Genomic DNA, 25,303 nt, shown 5'->3' with positions numbered 1-25,303 from the left:
CAAGTTGGTGGTTGCAGAGCAGGAGATACACACAACAGAATAAAAACACATCAGGATTTCAACACAAATATTGAAATATATTAAAAACAAAGATTCCAAGACTTACCAAGCGGGAAAGCGCCGGCAGACAGGCACATGAACAAAACACACACACAGAATTATGAGCTTTCGCAACTGGCAGTTGCTTCGTCAGGAAAGAGGGAAGGAGAGGGAAAAATGAAAGGATGTGGGTTTTAAGGGAGAGGGTAAGGAGTCATTCCAATCCCGGGAGCGGAAAGACTTCCCTTAGGGGAAAAAAAGGACAGGTGTACACTCGCACACACACACACACACACACACACACACACACACATATCCATCCGCACATACACAGACACAAACACCTGTCCTTTTTTTTTCCCTAAGGGAAGTCTTTCCGCTCCCGGGATTGGAATGACTCCTTACCCTCTCCCTTAAAACCCACATCCTTTCATTTTTCCCTCTCCTTCCCTCTTCCCGACGAAGCAACTGCCAGTTGCGAAAGCTCGTAATTCTGTGTGTGTGTTTGTGTGTTTTGTTCATGTGCCTGTCTGCCGGCGCTTTCCCGCTTGGTAAGTCTTGGAATCTTTGTTTTTAATATATTTTTCCCATGTGGAAGTTTCTTTCTATTTTATTTACAAATATTGAAATACTGTGACTATGCCATTAGGGACCATTGAAATATGGACTAGGGGCAATTTATCAACCGAGATGCAGCTATATTCCCAGCAAGGCTTGGGAACCAGCCCTGAGACTATGGAGAAGACATTTGTCAAAGTGAGCTATTTGCCAGGGTGGATGGAGCACCTACATCTGGATTGCAGCAATTAGAGCACTGTTGACAATGCAGCCTCAGTCCACCCACACCCTCAAGCAGACAGTGTATGCAGGGGATATGGTGGAGTGGGGGAGGGGTCAGAATGTAAGTCAGCTGTGTCCCCCTGGGACATCAGTGCACTTGAAGATGGCAATATGTCTGATTGCTAAAATATCGTGACTGCCATAGACTATAAACTGGTAGTCCACATATGGACCGTTCGATCTTGGTTGAATAACTGCATAAAATTTTATTGTGACATCAATTAGGGCTACAGCTCAATAATTATTCAAATCTAACCTTCCACTTTTTGGGCACTTAGCCAGTATGTGTTTATGTAGGTTTCAGTCACTGGCATACTTCAGAGTACTGTAGCCAGCTGATACTGTCCTGCTGCTGTAATTTGTACTAGTCAATGTAAAAGGGACATATGTGTTTCCTTCTCGCAGGAGTAAATTATATTAACTAACTTACTAAACAGGGCAGACCCAAACGTAACGTAGCTAAGCCACTAAATAGTTGAAAAGCGTGTATATCCTGTACGATAACAGAACTGATTTTTATTTTCAAAAATTACAAATTTCAAAGCTTAACAACTTTTGGCTATGTTCTAAACATTTTATCTATTGCTCCTGGTGTTTTCATACATTGAGAAAATATCTACTTGTTATGTACAGAAATTCTAATTTAGTGTCTGCTTAGGAAATCCGACTTGCTTGTACAACTGAACACAAACCCTGTAAATAATTCGTGTGTGTGTGTGTGTGTGTGTGTGTGTGTGTGTGTGTGTGTGTGTGTGTGTGTGTGTGTGTGTGTGTGTGTGTGTGTACTCTCAAAAGCTAGCAAGTTTCTTCTTTCTCTTTTGTGATTGTGCTTGTTGACAACTCCAAGTTTTTGTTATTCCGTGAGTGTTCTCCTTTGCTCCTAAATTATTTAGGTTCAGTCAGAACTTTACTTACTATATTCATATTAAGAGAGGCGTGCTGGCTATGGATAGAATTCAAATACCACACTACTGTATTTTACTAATCAGAAAATGCACTTTTTTCCTTGGAAAAATTGTCTCGAAAATTCACGTGCATATTATACTCAAAATTAATATAAAACTGTCCAGAGTTCGATTTAAAATTCCCACTACATTGCTGCCCACAGTGCCAGTGAACTTAACTAAAAGTGATTTGTGTTAGTGACAACAGTACAATATTTTTGTTAGTAGCTAGATTCAAAATGGAAAAAAATAAAAGGGATTCATATGATGTGGGCTGTAAATTGGAAGTAATAGCAGGTGCAGAAGAACATGAAAACAGAACAACTGAGAGGCATTTTGGTCCTCCACAAACAGAAAAAAGCTATTTGCGATTGGCAGGCCAGTAGAGAAGAACTGACGAAAAAGCAGGGGAGAAAATGTTCAAATAGACTGAATGCTAAATGGCCAAAACTAAAAGGTGACAATTTTCTGGGATTTTAAAGGTTTTATAAACAAAGAATTATTTTTAGTCCAGCTTTGCAATCTAGTTAGTCCAGCTTTACAATCAAATGATAAAAATGTTATTCTTTAAAAAAACTGCTTAAAAATTACGGTGCATCAGTCCGTAAAATATGGTACTGACCACCGACCCAACCACCAGCCAGTCTGGGTGTGCTTTTCCGGCAATTTTCCATGGTTACTTAAGCAAATTCAAGACCAAGTCTCAACTGTACCTCAGAAGCCCAAAACACAATCAGTTACAACAAAAAAAGCACACAGAACAAAGTTCACAGAACACATATGACTATCCTCAACAGCGGCAACTGGTGTTCTTAGCAACAGAAAGAACAACTGTCTACAGAATAGAAATAATAACTGCCACACCACGAAACAGTGATTATCTATCAGTGACTATGTATAACAGGACAGTCACAGACTAAAGAAAAGAAAAATATGCCAATGAATCTCCACAAAAGTTGTAATGACAACTGAACATCCTGACAGGTGGTTTAGTACGAAATTAAATGTCTTTAATCTTACCTGCTCATCAAATTGTCCACCAAGTAGTCTATCTGCTTCATCTAACACCAGAAATTGTATCTTCTTAAATGATGTATTGTTCCCACTTTCCAAATGATCTGCAAGTCTGCAAATGAGCCATTTTATGACAGGAAATCAATGAAAGACCTGAAGGGAATACACAGTATGTACATTATTTCATTATGGAGAAAATTGGTTATTATACCAGAAAAACCTAACAGGGGCAACGAAATAAGAAAAAGAACAGACTAGCATTTGAGGCTGTTGTGTGTATTAATAAAAGAAATCTATTAGCCAACAGTGAGTAGACATGAGATCACAACTTACACTTTTATTAAAAACTATGACTTAAGGCACAGAACTTATGTTTGCTGTCAAAGGCATTTGCCATGTTCTCCTATGGATAACACAAAGGTTGCAGAAAGCTGGATTAAATAATCAGAAGTAACAATTGTACTTGAAAGCTTGCTTTGTTTCTAATAACAATACTAAGTTGTTGCTCATCTACTAATGCACACTTACAATTTATACAAGAATGTTGATTAATCTTTAAGAATAATAGCTATGGATTACTCTGTATTTACCTTCAGAAGAATTAGCTCCCAATACAGTTAATAGCAAAACTGCTAACACCAGCCCTCACTTTCAGCAACAGAAATTCATTTTCTGAGGTGCGAGGGAGGGCGGATCAGAGGAGCTTGTTCATGAGGTTGGATGGGATTGATGAGAAGCATTTACCCCACTTACAAACCACATGAAGACTAGCCTTCCGTATAAAAGAACAAAAAGAACCCAAACTGAAGGATGTTACTATTGACTGAACTGCGAGTTCCGAGCAAAAGTGCACTTATGGCTCTTCCAGCGCATGCTTCTGTTGGCAACGGATCACATGACAAATGATGGGACGTGAACACAATTAATAGTGAAGTTGGATGTGGGTAGCAAATCACATTGCTCACTTGTAATTTCCTACACATCTCAAGAGGAATTTCCCCCCCCCCCCCCTCCTCCTCCCTATTAGATCACAAGTTAAGCATATCCCCAGAATTTGTGGTAAATTCGAAAGTAAGACACACAACTAGGTGACTGAAATGACAAAGGTAGACTTCAGACTATGCTGCATATCAGTCTGTTGTCATAATTTTTTGGTGTTCATGCTTCACTGGTTTCACCAACTTGCAGCCAATTTATCACATTCTAACCTGACCTAGATCTCGGGCTACACTACGGATAAATCTGTCACCACCATCAAGGATTTGATGAGGGGGAAGGGGGGTGGGAGAGTTTTATACTGTATACTAAGATTAAAATTACTTTATGATTGACAGATTGCAGCAGAGTTGCTAGTTTGTTCACAACACGAAGCATTCTCATGTGACATATAGCTGTGCACAGCCCAAAAATTAAAGAACTCGTTTTCTTACCAACTGTTGTTAACGTCTTGATATGTAGTGGGGAGGGCAGGGGTGGGAGTGATATATGGCAATCCTTAAGATAGTGAATCAGACATTATAGGTGTACAACATCAGTAAGATGAGTATTCAGCAACAGACAATTTGCAAAGTAATAAATTACCTAAATAACTGAAGAAAATGGTATAATATAAATTTTTGGAAAGAAGATATTCCACTAAGGGATGCACATCAGTTATGTCTGAATCATTTTTCTATCACCTGTGTAGTCACAAGAAATTCTGTCAGAATTTAATGAACTAATAAATTATACTATGTTACTTTCCACTACACATTCATTCAACCATGCTTTCATTATTAATTCCTTATAGCATTGACCTGAAATGAAATGTCATGTGGCTAGGGCCTCCCGTTGAGTAGACCGGTCGCCTGGGGCAAACCTTTTGAGTTGATGCCACTTCGGTGACTTGCTTGTGCCTATATGATGACAAAGTTTGGTTAATCATGTCCTTTGCCAATCTTTGCACTTCTGCAGGTGTACATTTCTTGTTGTTTCTTGGCACATAATCTTTAACTTGAGTCCATAAGAGTTCAATGGAACTGGCAGTGATATGATGGCAGTCTCAGGACTCTATGCCCATATATTTTTGCCAGTTCATCTACAACATACAGAGGTAAAGTTGGTTCATTCTGAGCCACGAGATACAGTATTTCACACCATCCACCACCATCTGTTTTGGGAATGTTCGTTTGTTGTAGCCATTTGATGATGACTTTTTTCTGAAGTTACTGTAGGCACCTTATCAAGGACAGTCAAATGATATGAGGCATTCTCTGTAATTGTTACCGAAGGTTTGCTCAAGTCTGTGATGGCTCCTTGATATCAACAAGAGCTACAGAATGATTCATAGATTCCAATCCTATTTGCCTTTAGCTGAGACAAACTGTGACCACTAAAGGCAATCTATGACGTGAGACTATACAACAGGAAAGAACTGAAGCTTTTAACCCAATAGTTTATTATCATGTGATAAAGATCATGAATCTGACATATTTCTTTTCAATATTTTTGTATGGTAGCTAAAACTTTTACCAAAGGCAATTGTACAGTGTGAGTCAAAAAAGACTTTACATCTTTAGAATGATACAGAAATTTATTGAGATAACTTACAGAATTGGTAGATGTGCCATTTTGTACCAAACAACCTCAAGTTTCACATAAAACTGTCAAGTGTCATTTTGACTCGTTGTGACTACCATTTGTGATGTGGCAAACACCCCACTGGTAATCACTTTCTTTGCACACTTGTTGCAAAAAATTGTGCATGACTTAGGCAACAGCAGTGTACATTCGATTTTTCAGGTTGGCGATACTATTTGGTAGGGAAGGAATATACACATGGTCTTTACTGAAACCCCACAGAAAGAAATCCAGTGGTGTCAAGTCTGGGAAGTGAGGTGGCCATGTGGCTGGCCCTTCAAGGCCAATCTATCAAACCAGCAGTAAACAACCCGTCTCAGCAAAGCTTTTGTGCAAAGAGTAAATTTTAGTCCTGTTTGGAGGATTTTTAGCATATCTGCCATGAAATTAATGCCAAAAAGCTGTTACAGAGTTCGTTTCATGAAAACAAAATACACACTGAGCACGCTCCACACCAGCGTAAGTAGCCATTTTAACTGCACTATGGTCACACTCCTGGTGGCGGAATGGGGTACTGATGCACTTCATAAATCTAACTTGAGGTTCTTTGCAACAAAATGATTGATACTTACCATAAATATGATGTCAAGTTGCAGACAGGTACAACTAAAAGACACTTAGACATCAGCTTTTAGCCACAGGTTTTGTCAGAAAAAGAAACACACACACCATTCGTTCACACAAGCAAGTACGCCTCGTGCACGTGACTGCCTACTCTAACAACTTGGACCAGAATGCAACTGTCGCACGGAATCGAAGCAGCAATCTGGAGGAGGAGGAGGGGAATGGGAAGAGAGAGCAGTGTACATCTGGGTGGAGAGAGGAGTTCTGCCTGGCAGAGAGTGCATGGACTAGATGCTAACAGGCGCACTGTTGGAACGCTGTGGGGCAGGGAGTGGGGAAAACAGAGCAAAGGAGAGGAGAAGGGGTGGCACACAAAGAAGTGGGAGACAAGAATGGGGAGGAGATGATATGACAGAGGGAGTGGAAATTGTTGGATACAGGATGTGAGGATGGTGCATTACCATCATTTGAGGCCAGGATCATTTTGGGAGCAAAGAATGTGCTGCAACTCCCATCCACGCAATCCTGAAAAGCCAAATTCTCTCTGAACATCTGGGAGACTGTCAAACAGTATGCTGGAGAATATTCTATGTACCAAGTTTAGCAGCATAATTCTTGATGGTCATCACATTCCAATGTATCTCCTTTCTTGTATACATAGCATACAATTCCTCCTCTCCACTGCTGGGGCATTTTCTTCTCGCCAATTCCTGAAATGATCAGTTTTAGAAGAATCTGATCTAACTGAATGGCACCTTGCTTGAAAAGTTCTGCTGCAATATTATCTGTTCATGGTGATCTATTGTTCTTCAATTTCTTCAAAGCAATGATCATCTCCCCCGGGGTTGGTGCGCCAGTATTTTTATTCAAGTCATTTTCATTGATGGTTCCTCTTTTCATTCCTCCTTTCCTTCTTTGAGTATTTCCCCACTGCTTTTGTACAATTTGATTGTAATGTTCTGTATGCCATGTTCATTTCCTGTGTTACTATCTCACCCTCAATATCAAACCATGGAGATCTCTTAAGCACCTAGCTTCAGTCCCCAATTATCTAGTGTTGTATTTGCTGACACCTCCACTGCATTAGATATCATTTCCCACTGAACCTCAATGCTGTGATGTGCTTCAGCCCTTCTAGGGATTTGTGTTGCTGGTACATCTTTCTAATTGCAGATGATTCTAGAGCTGTTACATTATATTTCTGTTTGTTGGAATGGGTTCCTTTAGATGCATTGGAGATCCAAGTCCTCACTTGTGTCCATACCAAAAAAAGGTCTGAATCGACATTTGGGCCTCTGAGCTTCCTCACGTACAACAGGTCTGACTTGGCATCTTGCACCAGTCAACACATAACCAATGTGATTAACAACATTTGCATTTGGTGACTTACATATTTCTTATGTACTATATTGTGCAGGAACAGTGAAGAACCCATAATCACGCGCTGGATGCTGTGAAAAGGATTAGCTTTGCTCTGTTTTGTTGCTTGTGATGTGTCTGGTATGTGGTCCAGTTGTTGATTTAAATATCTGTTCCCTTTCATTTAGATTACTAGCGACCATTTTTATGTCACCACCTAGGCAGTAGTCATATGTTCCTTCCAGGAATTCATAAAACAAGTACTATTGTTCTTCCTTAGTTGATGTGTATGGGTTTTAGTTAAGGAATAATTGAAAAGTTTTCCTTTGTCCCGAGGTTTGAGAGCTTAGGACTGACAAGCATGAATCCAACCACAAGGTGCTTAAGCTAGCAGTGTACCACAAATCCTGTATCGAGCTCATGCTTATCAATACTACAACTATACAAAATGCTAGCTTCGTGCTTTTCTAGGATCCTCTGGTTCAACTTACTTCTTGAAGAGGCATAATACCCTATTCAGTTTCATTGTTTGACCTAGTGGCATCCTTGTGCCTCCTGGACGCTACTGAGACCTTGCATTCCATGTTCCAATATATGAATCTGATTTTCTCTTTATATTTCTACTATTTGTCCAATGATTTGTTTGTCCTTATCACTGTCCTTTCTCTTGCCATGTATTCCACTATTTATTAGCCCAGCTTCCTGTTGTTGAAGTTTCGTAGCTTGAGTTCTTCTTATGGGTTGGTTGCCAGCCCTAGCTCCAACCTCTTCAGGAGGATTAGAGTTTTCTTCCCTTTGCCTTTGAGAAACCAATCTCATATCCTACAAGGCAGCAGCATTTTCACTGCAACCACATTAGGTGCCACTTTTCAGGATCCCTGCTGAGCACTTCCAGCTACACAAACACAGTCCCCACTGTACATCAGCCCATCAGGCAGCCCCTTACTTTGTGCCGCTGCCTGTGTCCTACAAGGCAGATGAGGGGCTGCACTTAAGGGAGGTGAAAGAAATCATTAGATTCAGTGATTCTCAATCACTCCTGTTTGGCTGTTAATAATAACAAACTGCCTACAACAAATGTAATGGAAGAACTGTGGATACTTAAGTTCACTTAATCCTCAGTAGTGCATCCTGAGCATAAATAGTGGCCAGATCATCTTTATCTTCATTAATTTCATTACTTCCATTACACATACATCAAAGAACTGAAAACCATTGTAGCTTCCAGAATTTCTAGAAGCTCAGTCAAGCAGCTCTCTTCATGCAGATAATTTTATAATTATTATACTAATATCAGTTCTGAAAACATCTTTAATACTACTATCAGTACGTACCTTCCAGGAGTTGCAACAACTATGTGTGGTTTTCGATCAAGCTCCTGCCCTTGTATCATCATGTCCATACCACCCACAATCACAGAATGCTTTAAACTTATTGCCTTTCCAATGACAGCAAACTGGTCTGCAATCTACAAAAGTACTCATAACAGTGCTGTTTATGGAAAAATTATATATATTATGGAAAAACTAATAACAGTTACATGCAATCTTGTAAACATTTGGGATTGTGACTTTCTTGTCTTTATATTGACACTGGTAACTACCCCCTACAGCCAGACGAATCACCTGGCATAATAGGATAATAAATTACATATACATGAATCAATCTACATACTAGTGAAAACTGTCAGATGGGTCGCTATTTTATTTGGTAAGAGCTGATGGTAGGGTTCAAGTGTTGTGCAGACCCCACAGTCACGAACCCAAGTTGTCAAAAAGGCATTGTGCGAACTGATGGTGGCTCCACAAAGGTGTGGGCTGTATTTATGTGGAATGGATTGGGTCCTCTGGTCCAACTGAACTGATCATTGACTGGAAATGTTTAGTTTCAGTTATTTGGAGATCATTTGTGGCCATTCATGGACTTCACGTTCTCAAACAAGAATGAAATTTTTATGAATGAAAATGCGACATGTCACAGGATCACAATTATTTGCGATTAGTGTGACGGCTCCAGAGGCAGCATGGCTCAGTATTTCTGCACGGGATTTCTAACGACTCCTCATGTCCATGCCACATCAAGTTGCTGCTTTATGCTTGGGAAAAGGAGGTCTGATGCGGCATTAGAAGGCATCCCAGGATTTTTGTGATCTCAGTGTATGTATAAATGAGTTTTCAATTTGGGAATTCTGTTAAGATAATTCCAATTAATGAATAAGCATATCTGACTTTTAGTTTCCAGAGCTTTAATCAGTTTTGAAAGGGTTGCATTTTTGTGGTTTTGTGCTTTGCTGTTTGATGAGTAGCTGACTTACAACTTAAACTGGTTTAGGCATTATGCAGTTTTAGTCATGCCAGCAAAGAATGTTGTGTCATTAGCTACAGTGTCATGTGCCTACCCTTGCAGCATTTTTAAACAAATGCTCCTGTAACTTGCTTGGGACACAGTGCAGTTGGTGGTACTGGTACACATGATGATAGCAATAAGTAACCACTGCACAGTGAAATGTGTGCTAGAAAAGAACCATGTTGTGGCACAGAAAATTGTACTGATTATAAAATTACTGAATAATGCTTTTTGTAACAGGACAACACTATGTTTCACTTCCTGTATGCATTTAAGCTGGTAGCATCCAGATAAACAGGGCATGTCCCGAAAATCTTCAGAGGAGACCTGCACCACTTTCCGTTGCGTCCTGAGAGTAAAGAATAATCTGAATAACTATTATGTTATTGGAGATATACGTGTGTGAACAATGTACTATTGGAAAGAGCAAACTCTTGTGTTTTAAATAGTAAATCAAAAAGAATCACCTGATTTTAAAAAATCATAACTATTACATCATTTGAGATAAGGTGTATGGTCCATTTTCTTTGCCAAGAACGCTGTTATAGGAAGCACTTATCTTGATATCCTTGAGAACTTCCTTTTCCCCACAGCTGGAGACCGATTCGAATGACTTCATTTACCAACAGGATGGAAACGCAGGAATTTTTAAATCAAAGGATTACTGAACCATGGATCCATCACACTGGGCCAAATGATTCAGCTTTACATTACTGGTCCAAGGTCACCGGACCTGACTGTATATGATTATTTCTTGTGAGGGTTTATAAAAGTCTCTGTTTATGTGCCTCCATTACCAACAACAATGAATGAACTGAGACACTGCATAACAGCAGCTGTGGAAGCTGTAACTCGAGAAACGCTCACTGCAATGTGGAAACAATTTGAATACCGCACTGACATATGCCGTGCATCTCAAGGAGGGCATATTAAACACCTATGAAAAGGTACGAAAAAAAATTCTTGAGTTTTCCATTCACCAAAAAACAAAATTCACTGTAAATGTTCATTAGTTTCAGAAGTACAAACATGCCAAATTGGATGATTCTTTTTGATTCACTCCGCATATAGGTAAGGCTTCCTTGGAAATCAATCTATTTATCAGTTCAAAAGTCCTACAACAGTTACTGAGAAGAGCCCAAACGTACAGACAGAATGGTGCAGGAAGCTTCAGTTTATATAGGTATAAAAGACAACAGCTATCTGAACTGCTGCTCAACTTCTGTTTCCCTACCTATCATCAATGGTACTTTACTTGGAACTAGAAAATATTGTCAAGCATCACCAATTTGCAATTTACAAATTAATTACTCTCACAACTTCGACAGTTTACAGAAGGTAAACAGTTAAGCGATTGATAGCGCCTTGCCAACTTGCAACCACCTTGTCACTTTCCAGTGTGATCTAAACCTTGGGCTACCTTTTCAATCAGTCCATCATGATAACCTGGAGAATAAAAAATAAAAAAAATAAAAACTAATTGAGGCACAAAATACATATTGCGAGTTAGGCCAGTACAATTTGCTCCAAAAAGGAGCTTGCCTTCAAAAATTAATGGAATTTTGGAAAATGTTTTAATAACTCACATAAGCCTCTGATATAAAAAAATCTGAGCATGTCCCTCAATTTCTGAGTGGAGTGCAATGAAAAGAAAACCACCAAAATGTTGGAAGGAAACCCCCCCCCCCACAATTCCTCTGAAGTTACACATGTATCCAAAAAAGCCAATGTGAACCAAAAAGTAGTGTATTAAATTCTATATCGATTGAGTACCAAAATTTTGCTGTTTGATTCAATTTTCCTATATAAAAGCTACATCATAAAATGGTGATTTCTCAAACTTTTCAAGAAACACTTGGTTCATCACTACAAAACATGCAGCACCTGAGACTCACCAATTTGACATAAAATTGTATAGAAAAACAGATGCAAACTATCAAATTAAGTTCTCAGAAAGTCAAAGAAAATGGCCAGCAAAGTAACTAGTAAGTAAATATCACAATTATTCAGTTATAAGTAATTCATTTGGCTAATTAATAATTTTTTTCCCCTTTTAGTTGAATGATTTCTTCTAATGTCCACGCTTGTTTGTTTCCCCCCTCAGAATACTCATTCTCTGAATGTTGTTGTTCCATCATTGTCAGAAGCAAACACTTTTGCCAGAGCCCTTAAGTTGATGTCCCTAGCACGCGTCAGTCGCCTCCAGTCCACAGTTTAGTTATGTTCATCAGTGGAAGACAGTATAATGTCTGAGCATTTTACTTATGATGAAAGTCAGGAGGAGGAGATTAGTGTTTAACGTCCCATCGACAATGAGGTCATTAGAGACGGAGCGCAAGCTCGGGTGAGGAAGGATGGGGAAGGAAATCAGCCGTGCCCTTTCAAAGGAACCATCCCGGCATTTGCCTGAAGCGATTTAGGGAAATCACGGAAAACCTAAATCAGGATGGCCGGAGATGGGATTGAACCGTCGTCCTCCCGAATGCGAGTCCAGTGTGCTAACCACTGCGCCACCTCGCTCGGTTTACTGACCACCAGTTCAAAAATTTGATTTTGAAAAAAATTCTTTTTTTTGTGGTTAACATGCAGAATAGGGTTGCGAGAAAAAAGAGGCAAAGAAATCGATTTCAAAAACAAAAGTTATTTGTGACGCTATGAAAAGACTTTCAGAATCGTCAAAGGAAATGGTGATAAAATGGAGTGATCACTGGGCAACTCAAGTAAAATTTCGAGTTACATACATTGAAGATAATACTGCTATTGAAGATATGTACCATAGTAATTGTGTAAAAAGGTGCTACAAATTTGCTCTTGCAATCCACAGTACCGTTGTACAACCAAAAGATGATGAGGTATCTGCCTCTTTGAATTTCATTTGTTTAAGCATTTGGAAGCAAATGAAGATGCCTGTCACTCATACTCTAAGACATTCTAAAGAATTGTAATGGATATGTCCCAAAGATTGAAACAATACAGAAATGGCTATACGAAAAGTATGGTGAAGACTTGTCATTCGTTGCAAAAATAAATCAGCTCGAGTAAACCACAGTATACTTTCGAAATGAAGGCTATTACATCATATCCGACAGGTGATACGATTACAGAAGGAAAGGGCAACAAGAAAAACACATCGGTATTGCTGAAACTGCAGCAGCCATAATCCTGGACATCAGATCATGAGTTTATGAAGTGGAGACTCTTCAAAGTTAAATACGAAAATCAGCTGCCTTGCACCTGCATTTATTTCAGCTACCAGGACGAGATCCTACTTTTCTAATAAACAGCTGGGCCTCGAGACAATGGTACACAAAGAAAATAATTATCAAGGGACTTTCTAGCTTGTGAATTCTGCAGTTTGTGTAATGATTTCAGAAGTCTGAAATAAGTAGCAGGCAAAAAGCAGTACAAATCTCTCAAGACAATTGTTTTATCTAGTTTGTGTTCGAAACAAATATGAAAATACTGATGGAAGAAACATTTTTCACACATGGAGATTACTCAGCCTCACATATACTGTGTCTGCCCATTGTGAATTCGCCTCTCTCATCATATGATGTGATATATACAGCACTTTTGGTTGCAGCACAAAAATGTGAGTCACCTAATATGAATTTGTCAAACCACATTATATAAGGGCTTGAGACACTGATGCTACCACTGCCTCCTTGGAGATTTTAACTTATTGCCTTTCACAGAAACTAAGGATATAATATAGATGGAAGCGTGTTACAGGACTTGTTCAGTGTTACCTATGACAGCACACACCTATTCAATGGCTTGTTGGCACATCCAAGTACAGCCGCCATTGTATTACTGATGATCGATGTAACAGAGAACACGCATTCAATATCAAAAGCTATAAAACTGTTAAGGCTTCCATAGCCCCTTGTTGACAAGTTGTCTGTTGGCTTGCACCTCAGGTTCTTTGGCCAACACTTGTCGAACGATCTTTCTGACATTTCGCCAGCAAAAGAGCTCTCATTCCCAAAGCTTAACCTCCATTGCTGGTGGTGGACAGGAGTTGAGCTCAAAGTTGGAGATCATATTTACCTGGTGTGCCAATGTCCAACATTTCCCATTGTCATTACCACTGTGGTTCATCCCTTGCTGCCTGCAAGAGTCGTTTGCTGCCACAAGTGAATCTCGGACCAATTCTCTTTGAGGCTTTCCTCTTTCTTTCCTCTACTGTCATGTATGTAGATTTCTACAGCTTCCCTGTACAAGTGGGTATGTGAGATCTTCTCTACAGAAGGGACTTCATTGTCAGGAACTTTATTGTATACTGTGGTCAGTCACATACAGATCGTGCTCTGTTACGGCCAACTTCTCCATTTGTCTCAACCTGCAATGCCGCTTATGTTCAGATATTCTGTTGTTGATTGATAGTCCAATCTTACCAATATAGACTTTCTCATGTGTACATGGTATACGGTATATTCCTCACATTGCAAGCGGATTCCTTTTCTCCTTTGCTGATCTGAGACACCCTCTGATCTTCTTTGTCAGTTTGTGTTGTATTTGAACAATATACGGCTCGTTCCACCCATCACTCTGGGAATGTATGGCAGAAAAGCTGCACCCAACATTTCTTCCTCCAGTGTGTCACTTCACCGAGTGTTTGATTCTTTGACATCTCTTATGTAATTGCTGGAGAACTCACTGCCCCTTAAAATGCTTTCTTGGTGTTGCATTTCACATCTCAGGTGATCGTTCCATGTGTGTCAGTTTTTGATATACGCTGTGTCCCAGGTTTTCACCATCCCCCCATCACCAGCATATATTGATCCTTTTCTACCTATATGGTAAATTTTATGTTGGCATGGACACTATTCAGATTTACCGACACCTTGACTGTCAATGGAAGAAGAAAGCATGTCAGCTGTCATCTCTCAACCTTCGGTCAGGATGTCAGAATTAATAGGCCACTACGAGAGAATAGCACATGTTTTTCTCTGTGAGTGAATTCATGCAACATAGCGAAACTTGGCAAGAATAGATGAGAAGCATTTTCTATCAACTAAGTGGCAGGATGCATCAAGACATCTTGGATAAAATCAGCAGCATCACCCATAGGAGTACGCAGAATGTACTCAACTTCTGCATTGAGTAATTCGCAAGATGTGGGAAGCAGATTGACAGGTTGATTCCTGACATGTTACGCACATTGATCAACCTCAGTGAGTGACCATTGATCGAAAAGGGACAGTCTGTCCTTAAAAAAAAGGAGGAAATTTTAATATCATCATGAGAACTATTTCAACAGCAAAGCTGCCATTCGGACCCTTTTTTATGAAAGAGCTGAGGTTACATGCATTGAAATTGCCAGGATGCTGTGCCGAGGAAATAAGAGTTACAAGCTATCAAGAGTTAATGCTGACAAGATTATATTGGCACTGCCTGCCAATAAGGGAAATGTGACTGTTGCAATGAAAACCATACATTACGAACAGAAGATTTGAGACCTATTAAGTCTGACGATGTACTGAAAACAAAGCTCAGACCTGACAAAGTGGATCACATGGAGTATGAATTGATTAATCAAGGCATCTTCTCTTATGGTGGACATACAGAGGAACCTGCGCAACCCAGTTTGCCCACCACTTTGGCTGTATGTATTACCAGAAATTGGCCTCTCTGCTTCAGTCACACAAGGTAAAGACCAATACATATGTAAAGGGCTTGGGGCATCTCACTGAGAAGCTGTAGAAACTAAAACTTGGATGAAGCAACACCCTGGTCAGTTTTGATGTTGTTTCTTTGTTTATCACAGTGGCACTCAGTTACTCTTTGGAGTATAATGGTTCTATTTCCTGCAGGACATCATCAAGCTCTTTCATGCATAACCAACCACGAGATATTTCAAATGGAATAGTAACTTCTACAAACAACGGGGAGGTGTTGCCATGGGCAGTCCACTTAGTACAGTGGTGGCCAACTGCTTCATGGAACATTTCAAAGTACAGGTGATGGACTTGGCTACTTGCAAACCAAATGTGTAATACATATATGCTGATGGTACCTTGATTGTGTGGAGCCATGGCGAAGAGTAGCTTGGTGACTTCCCAAGACACCTGAACAGTCTCCACCAAGTCAACATGAAATTTACCACAGAGGCAAAAAAAGACTAACAGCTACGCTTCCTGTGCTGGTTCTCATGGATGGTGAAAACCTAGGACACTGTACATATTGCAAACCAACACACAGGGTTGGACGTCTGCAGAAACTGTCAGTTCACCACCCCAGCCAGAAAAGAGACTTTATTATGTTCATAATGCTGGCTAGATAAATATAAATGTGCTGGTTCTCAGGGATGGTGAAACCTTGGACACTGTACATATTGCAAACCAACACACAGGGTTGGACGTCTGCAGAAACTGTCAGTTCACCACCCCAGCCAGAAAAGAGACTTTATTATGTTCATAATGCTGGCTAGATAAATATGTGAAACACAAAACCTCAGAAGCGAGATGCTACACCTAGAAAGCATTATGAGGAGGAACAGGTACTCTACCTGTTATATAAGAAGTGTCACAGAATCAAACACTCGGTGAAGTGACACATTGGGAGATGAAATGCCAGGTATGGTCTTCCTGCCATGCATTACCAGAGAGACGGATAGAATCGGCTCTATATTGTGCAAACACAGTTTAAAGATTATTTATAAACCAACATAGAAGATCAAAGGATGTCTCAGATCAGCTAAGGAGAAAAGGGGTCCACCTGCTATGTCAGGGATATACCAATACCATTTATATGTAGGCAAGTCTCAGTTGGAATGTCTGGATGATCAGTCAACACCAGAATCAACAAACACAAGTGGCATTGCATGATGAGTAGGTGGAGAAATCAGCCATGGCCGAACACTTGCTGTGTGACATAGGCCACATAGTAAAATTCATTGATACAGGAGTTCTTACTGTAGAGAAGAGCTACCACAGCCATTTGTTCAGTGAATTTATAGAAATCCACAAACACGACTACAGCTTCAATGAGAAAGAGTAAAGCCCTAAGGTGAAGGGATATTGGATTCCTGTGTTGCAGTGAATGACTGTTGCAGGCAGCAAGGGGAGAACAACAGCAGTAATCATGGGAAAACCCTCTGAAGGTGGTGTGCCAGGTATGTGTAATCTGCAGTTGCAAGCTGAACTTCAGATGCCACCAGGAATGGAAACACCAGAAAAATCAAACAAACAATGGCGGAAGAACCCTAGACAGAAGCCAAGAGGCAATTTGTCACCAAAAACTATCCTCAATGACTGGGACACTAACAGTCTAGATGTAGATGCGTCCTTGTTTAGAGCAGTAGCCCATGGATTTTCTCAAAAAGTTGAAGAAGTTGCTATCAATGGAGATACAGAATGATCGAGGGTAGTACTTCAAAACTGTAACTATAGTAAAGAACTTCATGGGAAGCTTAGAGGAGTGGAGATTGGCAGCTACATTTGCAATTGATTAAGACTATACATCCCTATTTTCATGCCAGTGGTCACTAACTTTTTGTACAACCATGTAATTTATACTTACAAGACATAATTGAACTGGAAATGAAATTTACTCAACAAGAACATGAGCTTTTGGTAATTAAAGGATGATTCACAATCTGAAGGTCAGAAAAATTATGGGCACAAATTTGGTCTGACATGACAACTGAAAAATCTTACTACATACAATAACGAGTAGCCATGGCTTAACACATGGTAGAAGATTAACAGACAGCACTCTGGCCAGATGCACTGCTTTGATGCCAACAGCAGCTGACAACCCTGAGTAAGCTGAGCAATTTTGAGATGTTTCATTTTCAGCTACTGAGCAACATATGGATGCTAGAAATACAAGAATACAAAGGGATGAAGTAGATGTCAAAAAGTTGTACCACTGTTTTTTGTCACATGATCCTTTTCCCATTCATGGGCATGTAATGCTCACTAGTGCTGTGACGGAAATACGGAAGCGTCCGATCGCGCCCGTCTGCTTTGACTCATGACGTCACAAATATGGCGGAAACGACCATAAACCACGATTCCAATATGGCACGTATAAAGTCGTTATGTACACATTGTGAGGACGAAAAGACATCGAAAAACAAACACTCACACGTTCCACAAAAAGCCTAATGACACTAATGGGACAAGCGCGGGAAATAGGGGGGTTTTGGGTGTAGGCAAACTAAATAGAAACAAATTTAGGCACCCAACACCATACAAAACCACGCAAAATGACGAAAAAAAAAAAACCCGACATCGCAAAACTCCCCAAATACCACTAAATACAATATCATCTGGAATCGGACACTTCCCTTGACTTATATAGCTCAACAGCAGCTCCCGATCTCATAAATTGGGATCTAACACTTCCCTTGACCTATTTAGCTCAACAGCAGCTTCCTATCCAATAAATTAGGACCTAACACTTCCCTTGACCTATATAGCTTAAAAACATCTCCCAATACCAATACCAATAACAACATTCACAGCCACACACTGGGATCGAACACTTCCCTTGACCTGTTATCCTTACATCTCCACATACAGCCGTCCATGGTCCGAGACGCTAGAACTTTAAGTGAGAATCATTTCTTTACGACATACTGAATACTTCACGACTGCATCCAAAAATCCGAATAGTTGAAGAAATTTTATTAGAGACAACGCACTGTCCCCCATCATAGCCGACAACCGAAAACTGTTGACCCTGTCAGTCATATCCATAGCTACAAAAGACATAAAAAAGCAATTGACCAAAATTCACACACGACGCCACACTCGCAAACTGAACCAAAAACATCACCTAACACACCACCAGAGAGCACCACCCATCGCATCAAAACAACACCTACAAACACACCACTCTCACAAATTAAATTCTGCGCCGTCATGAAGTCACACACAACAGCCTTACATCACAGGTCATAGCCGACGGGTGGGGATCGGACGCTTCGGTCACCCCACTGTGACAGCAGGTGATAAAAAGGTCTATTGTCACAAAGCTGATGAACTTGACAGCAGCTTTGATAGTGTGAAATTTCAATGATGTAATCAAACCCTACCTGTAAAGTGTATGACATCTAAAATTGCAGTGCACAACAAGCTCATTCCTGTCAACACTGAAACAAGTTTTCACAAAAAGTCCAATGACAAACTTCATCACTATTTTGAGTATTTGAGAATGAGCTGCCCCCCTACCCTCTACCTATATTTGGCCACATACATACAGTATGTGGAAAACACAAAAAGTGCTGTCTTACCAGTTTTTGGTGCCCTTAAAGGCAGAGTTCATGGTAAATGAGGGATTGATGTTGCATACAATGACATGGCAGGCAAAAGAACAATTTCCTTCCATAATTACAAAGAATGTAGATCGCATCAGGCATTGATATGGCAGAAAGGTCGCAGGTGTGTTTGATGGATACACTGATGTGACTTGTTGCAGGAGCACAAAATCAGATGAGCGGCTGCCCAGAGCCACCAAAAGAATTGCACCAACTCTCATGTTTAATGAAACAATGTCCAGTCACCATGGCAAAAGATTTGCTTCTGTCCAATGAACAAAATAAACAATGCCTCATTTCTTTGCTGACTGCACAACTTGAGGGTGACCACTATTGGTCAGTTAGTACGTACAAGTAGGATTTCTTAGGGAGATGTGGAGGTACTCTATCACACTCAATTTTCAGCTGCTGTTAGGGTGCTTTTTAGGAATTTAGTTTACAATGATTCAAATTCAACACCCTGTGTCTTACAGTTCCTATGACCAGAGACTAAATATCATTGGCCTTTACCATTCTCAAAAAACACGAGAGGTAGAAAACTAGAGGCAACAGAGTTGTGTATATGAAAAAGAGTTACCAATCATCATTAGCAGAAAGAAAATCTAATGTGTTGGGGAAGGAGGGGCAGAAATTGGATATCAAAAAAACATTACTCACGGGCGGGGGGGTTATAAATGGATACCTAATTATGTACAAAGAGTTTATACAGTGAAGGCAAAAAATTTTGGCACTCACAGGAAATCGATATTGCGGAGTGGGTAAAAGTTACGTATTGAACTTCATCCAAAATTTTGGTTTTGCTGACAGACTGATATGTAGCACAGCCTGAGAGCTAGGTTAGGTTGGAAGGTGACGATTTCGTTGTGAGCTGGCAAAGGCAATGTATGTGAAAGCAGGAAATTTGACTGCAGTAACAACTGACTGGTAGTGAAGCCTAATGTTTACTTCCGCACCATACTTTAAAATGTCAGGGTGTTTTAATATGTAACTGCAGACTATAATCGGTGGAGTGAACTACAGCTAGTAACCAAACATTGCAGTACAATAGAAGTAGACAGAGGAGGATAGCTACATCAATAATTGTCTTCAGCTTGATAACAAGTTGACTAAAAGAGTGACATATCCCTTTATTCTTACCTGAAATGCAAGTTCTCTTGTTGGTGTTAAAACAAGTGCAAATATGCCATAAGGGTCCTCACAAAGCTTTTGCAAAATTGGGAGAGCGAATGCTAATGTCTTGCCACTTCCAGTTTTCGCACATCCTATACAGTCTTTACCAGAAAGTATATGTGGGATACAGTTAGCTTGAATCGGTGTTGGCGTTTTAACACCTGAAACAAAATATTAACTAACTGAAGAATGGACACTACATTTAAAATCATGTTTATTGACAGCTATGAGCTTTTAATTTTCAATGATATTTTGGTGAACTTGATAAAAATTTTCAGCAAATCTATTCTACAAAAATGTTTTCTGTGTACATTTGACTGCAGTAACAACTGACTGGTAGTGAAGCCTAATGTTTACTTCCGCACCATACTTTAAAATGTCAGGGTGTTTTAATATGTAACTGCAGACTATTTCTCTTGACATGGTTCTTCACTTTAGTCGTAATGATTGACACATCACTGCAAAAAGATTATACACAACCTATTCATTGTCCGTACCAACACTACCAATTTTTAGGTTTGCCGGCGATGACTGCAACATTGGATATAAAACAGATCACCATTAATACATTTTAAAAATTAAAATGTAGATGTTTAGTAAAAAACATAATTTCCTGCGAGTAAAATTTTGTCTGGTAGGGGAACCGTGGTGGAAAGGACTACACCTTGAGTTAAAGGGTAAAGCCATTATGAAAATTACGCACTTTCCTCCGAACAAAACATTCTGGGGGAAAATATTCTAAAACGCCTCGAACACGATGGTATTTCCAAACTGTAATTACAACAAAAAATCTTACCAACGCTTTCACACTGACGGCAAATCCAGCTATTTAATTTTAAATCCGAAAAACTCTTTATCGGCTGCATCTTTAAAGGAAAATGCAATTAACAAATATACCTGACTGCCACATGTAAACAAATCTTTCAAAATATAAACACAATGCAAAGATGTTATACATAAAAAAGGTAAGGCGAACAAGATCTTTGGAACGTCTGATTGATTTATTCAATGATTCCATATCACAATCCAACGACTTTAAATTATTCATTTATTTCTTAATATTAACTCTTAGTCTTAACCCCATTGGGAAAGATCGTGTACAAGAATGTGGGAAGAGTCGAGTTATAAATCAAGAGGTAGAAAAAGCCAATGTAACAAATGCTATAAAGTACACTAACAGCAAATAACGAAAAGCGCTCAGTACATTGAAAATTATTGGGTTTATCTATATTTAATGATTAGGAGAAAAGCAGCTGGTGCGATTATTATAATTATACTACTTTATACAAACTATTTATGTAACTTCATTTATTTTACAGACTACAGTTAGCTGTAAATAGATTGGAAAAGTTACCTACTTTATACGAATATTTATGTTAATCATAATTTACACACACACACACACACACACACACACACACACACACACACACACACACACAAACACACACACACACACACAAACACACAGTATATAGGTGTATGTCATCCATTAAGGAGCGAGAAAGAAAATACTTCTGTGTTTGCAGTAGGCGTAAATTATGTGAATTGTGACTTCTGCAGGAGAATACACCTAATACTCCTACATTCTTCATTTAATACAGATACTTTAACTAGAATCTTGTAAGTAATATTAGGTTGGATAATTTGTGTCTATGTTCAAGGGCCTAGCAATTCAAGTTTTTCAACATTTCCCTGACACTCTCCTGTAAGTCACACAAACATGGGAGCATTTGTACGTTACACATCCTATACAAGTCCTATTTGGCATAGGTCACAAAGAATTCAGCAATATTCAAAGATGAGACACTCAGGTCAGTTGTAAGGAGTCTCCTTTGTGGACTTAATTAATGAACAGAAGCCTACAGCCTGAATTATCTATGAGGTAGTGTGTGCGATCACTCCATTTCATAGCCTTAGTGTCAAGGGTTACAATTCAAATCTATACTCTTAAGATCTTCCAGTTTGTTTCCTTCCATTTAGTTGATAACACTGCGATGTATTATCTTTTTTATCAGTTTGTTGAAATGTGATTTCTATGTTATTCAGCTTCTTTATGCTTATTCAGGAGTTGCTAGATTTAATCAAAGTTAATTTAATAAAATCTTATTATTACAAGTGTTTTATAATTCGTGTTTCTGAGGAATGCTCACAGCAATATCACAAATTGAGACTGCCTTGTTATTTGTTATTTGTTATTTGTTTATTTCTTTATTATCCCAAACTAGTTTCGGTGACAAATATCACCATCATCATGGTGATATTTGTCGCCCAAACTAGTTTGGTATAATAAAGAAATAAACAAATAACACGATGTTTTGCATGAAGGCGGACTCAATTTGCGATACTACTGTTTTTCTATGCAAACACAGACCAAATGGAAGAGTTCCAAGATGATATTAATGCTCTCAGCTCTCTAAAATCATCAGGTTATGGGCCAGAACTGTGTTGATTTGCAGGAAACCTAATTTGCTTGTGCTATTTTTTCTTTTGACAAATACATTTTTATCTAAATATATTGTAAAACTTGTTATTGAATATGTTAATCTACATTATACATTTTAAATCTAAAAGTAAGACAAGAATCGAACCAAATTTTAGACTATTGGGCCTCATAACAGACCAAAAATTCTCGTGAAATGAGTGTACAGAACATCTGATTGGTAAATTTGCACATGAGATTTTTCTTCTATATAAACTAAGATATTCTATCGACAAAGCGTTACATGATCTCTATTATTATGTAGACACAGATGTAGTATAGCACACTTCTTTTCTTAAGCGTTTGTCTGTCTGGTGGCATGTCCCACTGAGTGGACTCGCTGTTTCCATTTTGTTCGATTGTAGGCCATGTCTGAGTGAAGATTCACTGTCTTCAGGTCATTGTGTGGGGTGCCGTCCATCATTGTTTAGGTCGTCCTTTGGGTCTCCTTCCCATAACTTTCATTGTGTGTGCTGCCTTTACAGTGCTATCATCTTCTGCATGCATCACGTCTGAACTACCACCAACGGGTTTCTCACACTTTATTCTGGGTTAGTACGACCTTGGAGCGTTTCCTGCCTGTGTGATTCGAAATGTGACCCAGTTGAGTGACACCACCTGTTCATCTAAGCATCTTAGTCTCCATGACATCCAATCGTCATTATGTGTCTTTCGCATCTGGCCAATACATGGTGCCATAGGGAGTTACTGGACGGATGCCAGTTCAAAAAAATGGTTCAAATGGCTCTGAGCACTATGGGACTTAGCAACTGAGGTCATTACTCCCCTAGAACTTAGAACAACTTAAACCTAACTAACCTAAGGACATCACACACACCCATGCCCCAGGCAGGACTCGAACCTGCGACCGTAGCAGTCACTCGGTTCCAGCTCGCCCACACCAGCTGGCGACAGATGACAGTCCAGTAGATCTTTGACTTCAGGCAGTCCTTAATCTGACGATCGCAGGTAACACCTGTTGTCGTTCACGACTTCATACAGCTGCCTGCATCCTTGCATTAAGCTCATCTGCTAGTTGGCCATCGCTTGAGATTGTAGAACCGAGATACTTAAATTTTGTTACTATTTGTAGATCTTCCACAACAACGTTGATGGTTTCAGCTTCGCAGATCTGATGTCAGGTACTCAGTTTTCTTTTTGTTTGAGCCACAGATCATGTCATGTGAGTCTACCGTTCTTCTCTTGTGTGTTGTGCTGGACGTCAAACTTGTTCTCCACAGCCAACATGACATTGTCAGCATAGAGAATTGTTCACATTAGTGGCATGTGCATATCTGATGTGACAGTGTCCATCAGAAAAATAAAAAGCATTGGGCATAAGGTCGAACCTTGGTGGATCCCAACTGTGAAGTGAAACTCATTTGACAGTTCTGCAGCTGCTTGGACACAGATCCATGGTTCTACATACAGAAGCGGTACCTGGTTGACAAGGTACTCTGGAATGCCATGATTGCCAAGTACTAACCAGATTACGTCATATAGTGCACAATCAAAAGCCTTGTCGAGGTCTAGAAAAGCAAGGTTGTACTTTTCGCGGCATTTTTCAACCAGCAACCACACAACATAGATCGTGTTATGGCGTAATTTACTAGATACAAACTGCATGTTCAGACAGCCATCAAATGTTTTCAAGGATTGTGTTTTGGAGAATCCTGTAACAAATACCATATTTTACTGACTATAAGACACTACAGACTAATTTTTTCAGCAATTTCATTAAAAAATAAAATTTTTACCATTTTCATTATTAGATTGCAAAGCCAGGCCAAAAAAATTATTAGATCATATAACCGAACTGCCGTTTGAAATTAATGAATATCGTCACAAGCCATTTTAGGTCATTTTGTATTCAGTCTTCTATTTGTACATTTATTCTTCCTCGGTTTTTCTTCACTATCCCACCAACTGCAAATGATTTTTTTCTGTTCGTGGAGGGCCAAAATGTTGCTCAGCTGCACTGTTTCCATGTTGTTCTTCATATGCTATACCTTTAAATTTATAGCCCACATCACAAGCATACCTTTTATTTTTTCCATTAGAAAAGTAGCTTCCAACAAAAGTAACATACTGTTACTGATAATGCAAATCACTTTCAGTACCTGCACTGTAGACTGCAGTGACATATAGGCTAGACAGTGTTCTTGGTTTGTGATGACAGGGCAGGAGGGAGACAGTGTTAGCTAACTTGAGAATCTCCACAACTCATGTTCATTGCGTTGGTGCTCTGCTACTGCCAGTTGAATCCAATGTTTGCCAGATAAGGGTAGGTTCCCCACAGCTTCGAATATATGGCTATTTTTAATACTGGCGGGAATTTTAAATCAAACACTGAACATTTTTAAATTAATTTCGAGTATAAGCCGCATATGAATTTTGGAGGCAATTTTTCAAAGAAAAAATAGCGTTTATATTCCATAAAATACGGTATTTCAGTCAACTCAATATAATGACACTCCCTAGTCTTTTCATGTATACCTGCTTAGTATATGACAAAGAAAATATACAGAAATTAATCCAAGAACGATAGTACATATGCACAGTACTAGAAAGAACTGCATGTGAGACATACAGTATTAAAGGCAACTATTGATACATAATAGTCACAAATAACCAAGACTGGGAATACAAAACAAGCTG

The 25,303-nt window shown here is 39.3% G+C and overlaps 1 protein-coding gene across 2 annotated transcripts in view; it reads right to left on the bottom strand.

The window, feature by feature from the left end:
• LOC126281449 (probable ATP-dependent RNA helicase DDX49) overlaps nucleotides 1-21,113 on the bottom strand; it is a 50,025-nt gene extending 28,912 nt beyond the window's left edge. Inside the window, exons 1-4 of one of the 2 annotated variants that reach the window (XM_049980423.1) lie at nucleotides 20,960-21,113; nucleotides 20,131-20,324; nucleotides 8,714-8,847; nucleotides 2,844-2,949 (exon numbers count right to left, since the gene is read on the bottom strand). In XM_049980423.1, the coding sequence (XP_049836380.1) occupies nucleotides 2,844-2,949; nucleotides 8,714-8,847; nucleotides 20,131-20,324; nucleotides 20,960-21,029 (504 nt within the window). In that variant the 5' untranslated portion in view covers nucleotides 21,030-21,113. The remainder of the gene's footprint in view (nucleotides 1-2,843; nucleotides 2,950-8,713; nucleotides 8,848-20,130; nucleotides 20,325-20,959) is intronic. The other variant, XM_049980424.1, reaches the window with a different exon arrangement.
• Between the last annotated feature and the right edge of the window lie 4,190 nt (nucleotides 21,114-25,303).

The sequence above is a fragment of the Schistocerca gregaria genome, chromosome 7 (genome assembly GCF_023897955.1).
Source record: "Schistocerca gregaria isolate iqSchGreg1 chromosome 7, iqSchGreg1.2, whole genome shotgun sequence".
NCBI classification, from domain to species: Eukaryota; Metazoa; Arthropoda; class Insecta; order Orthoptera; family Acrididae; genus Schistocerca; species Schistocerca gregaria.
Note: the sequence above shows the minus strand (reverse complement) of the source record. Positions and strands in the feature narration are given on the sequence as shown.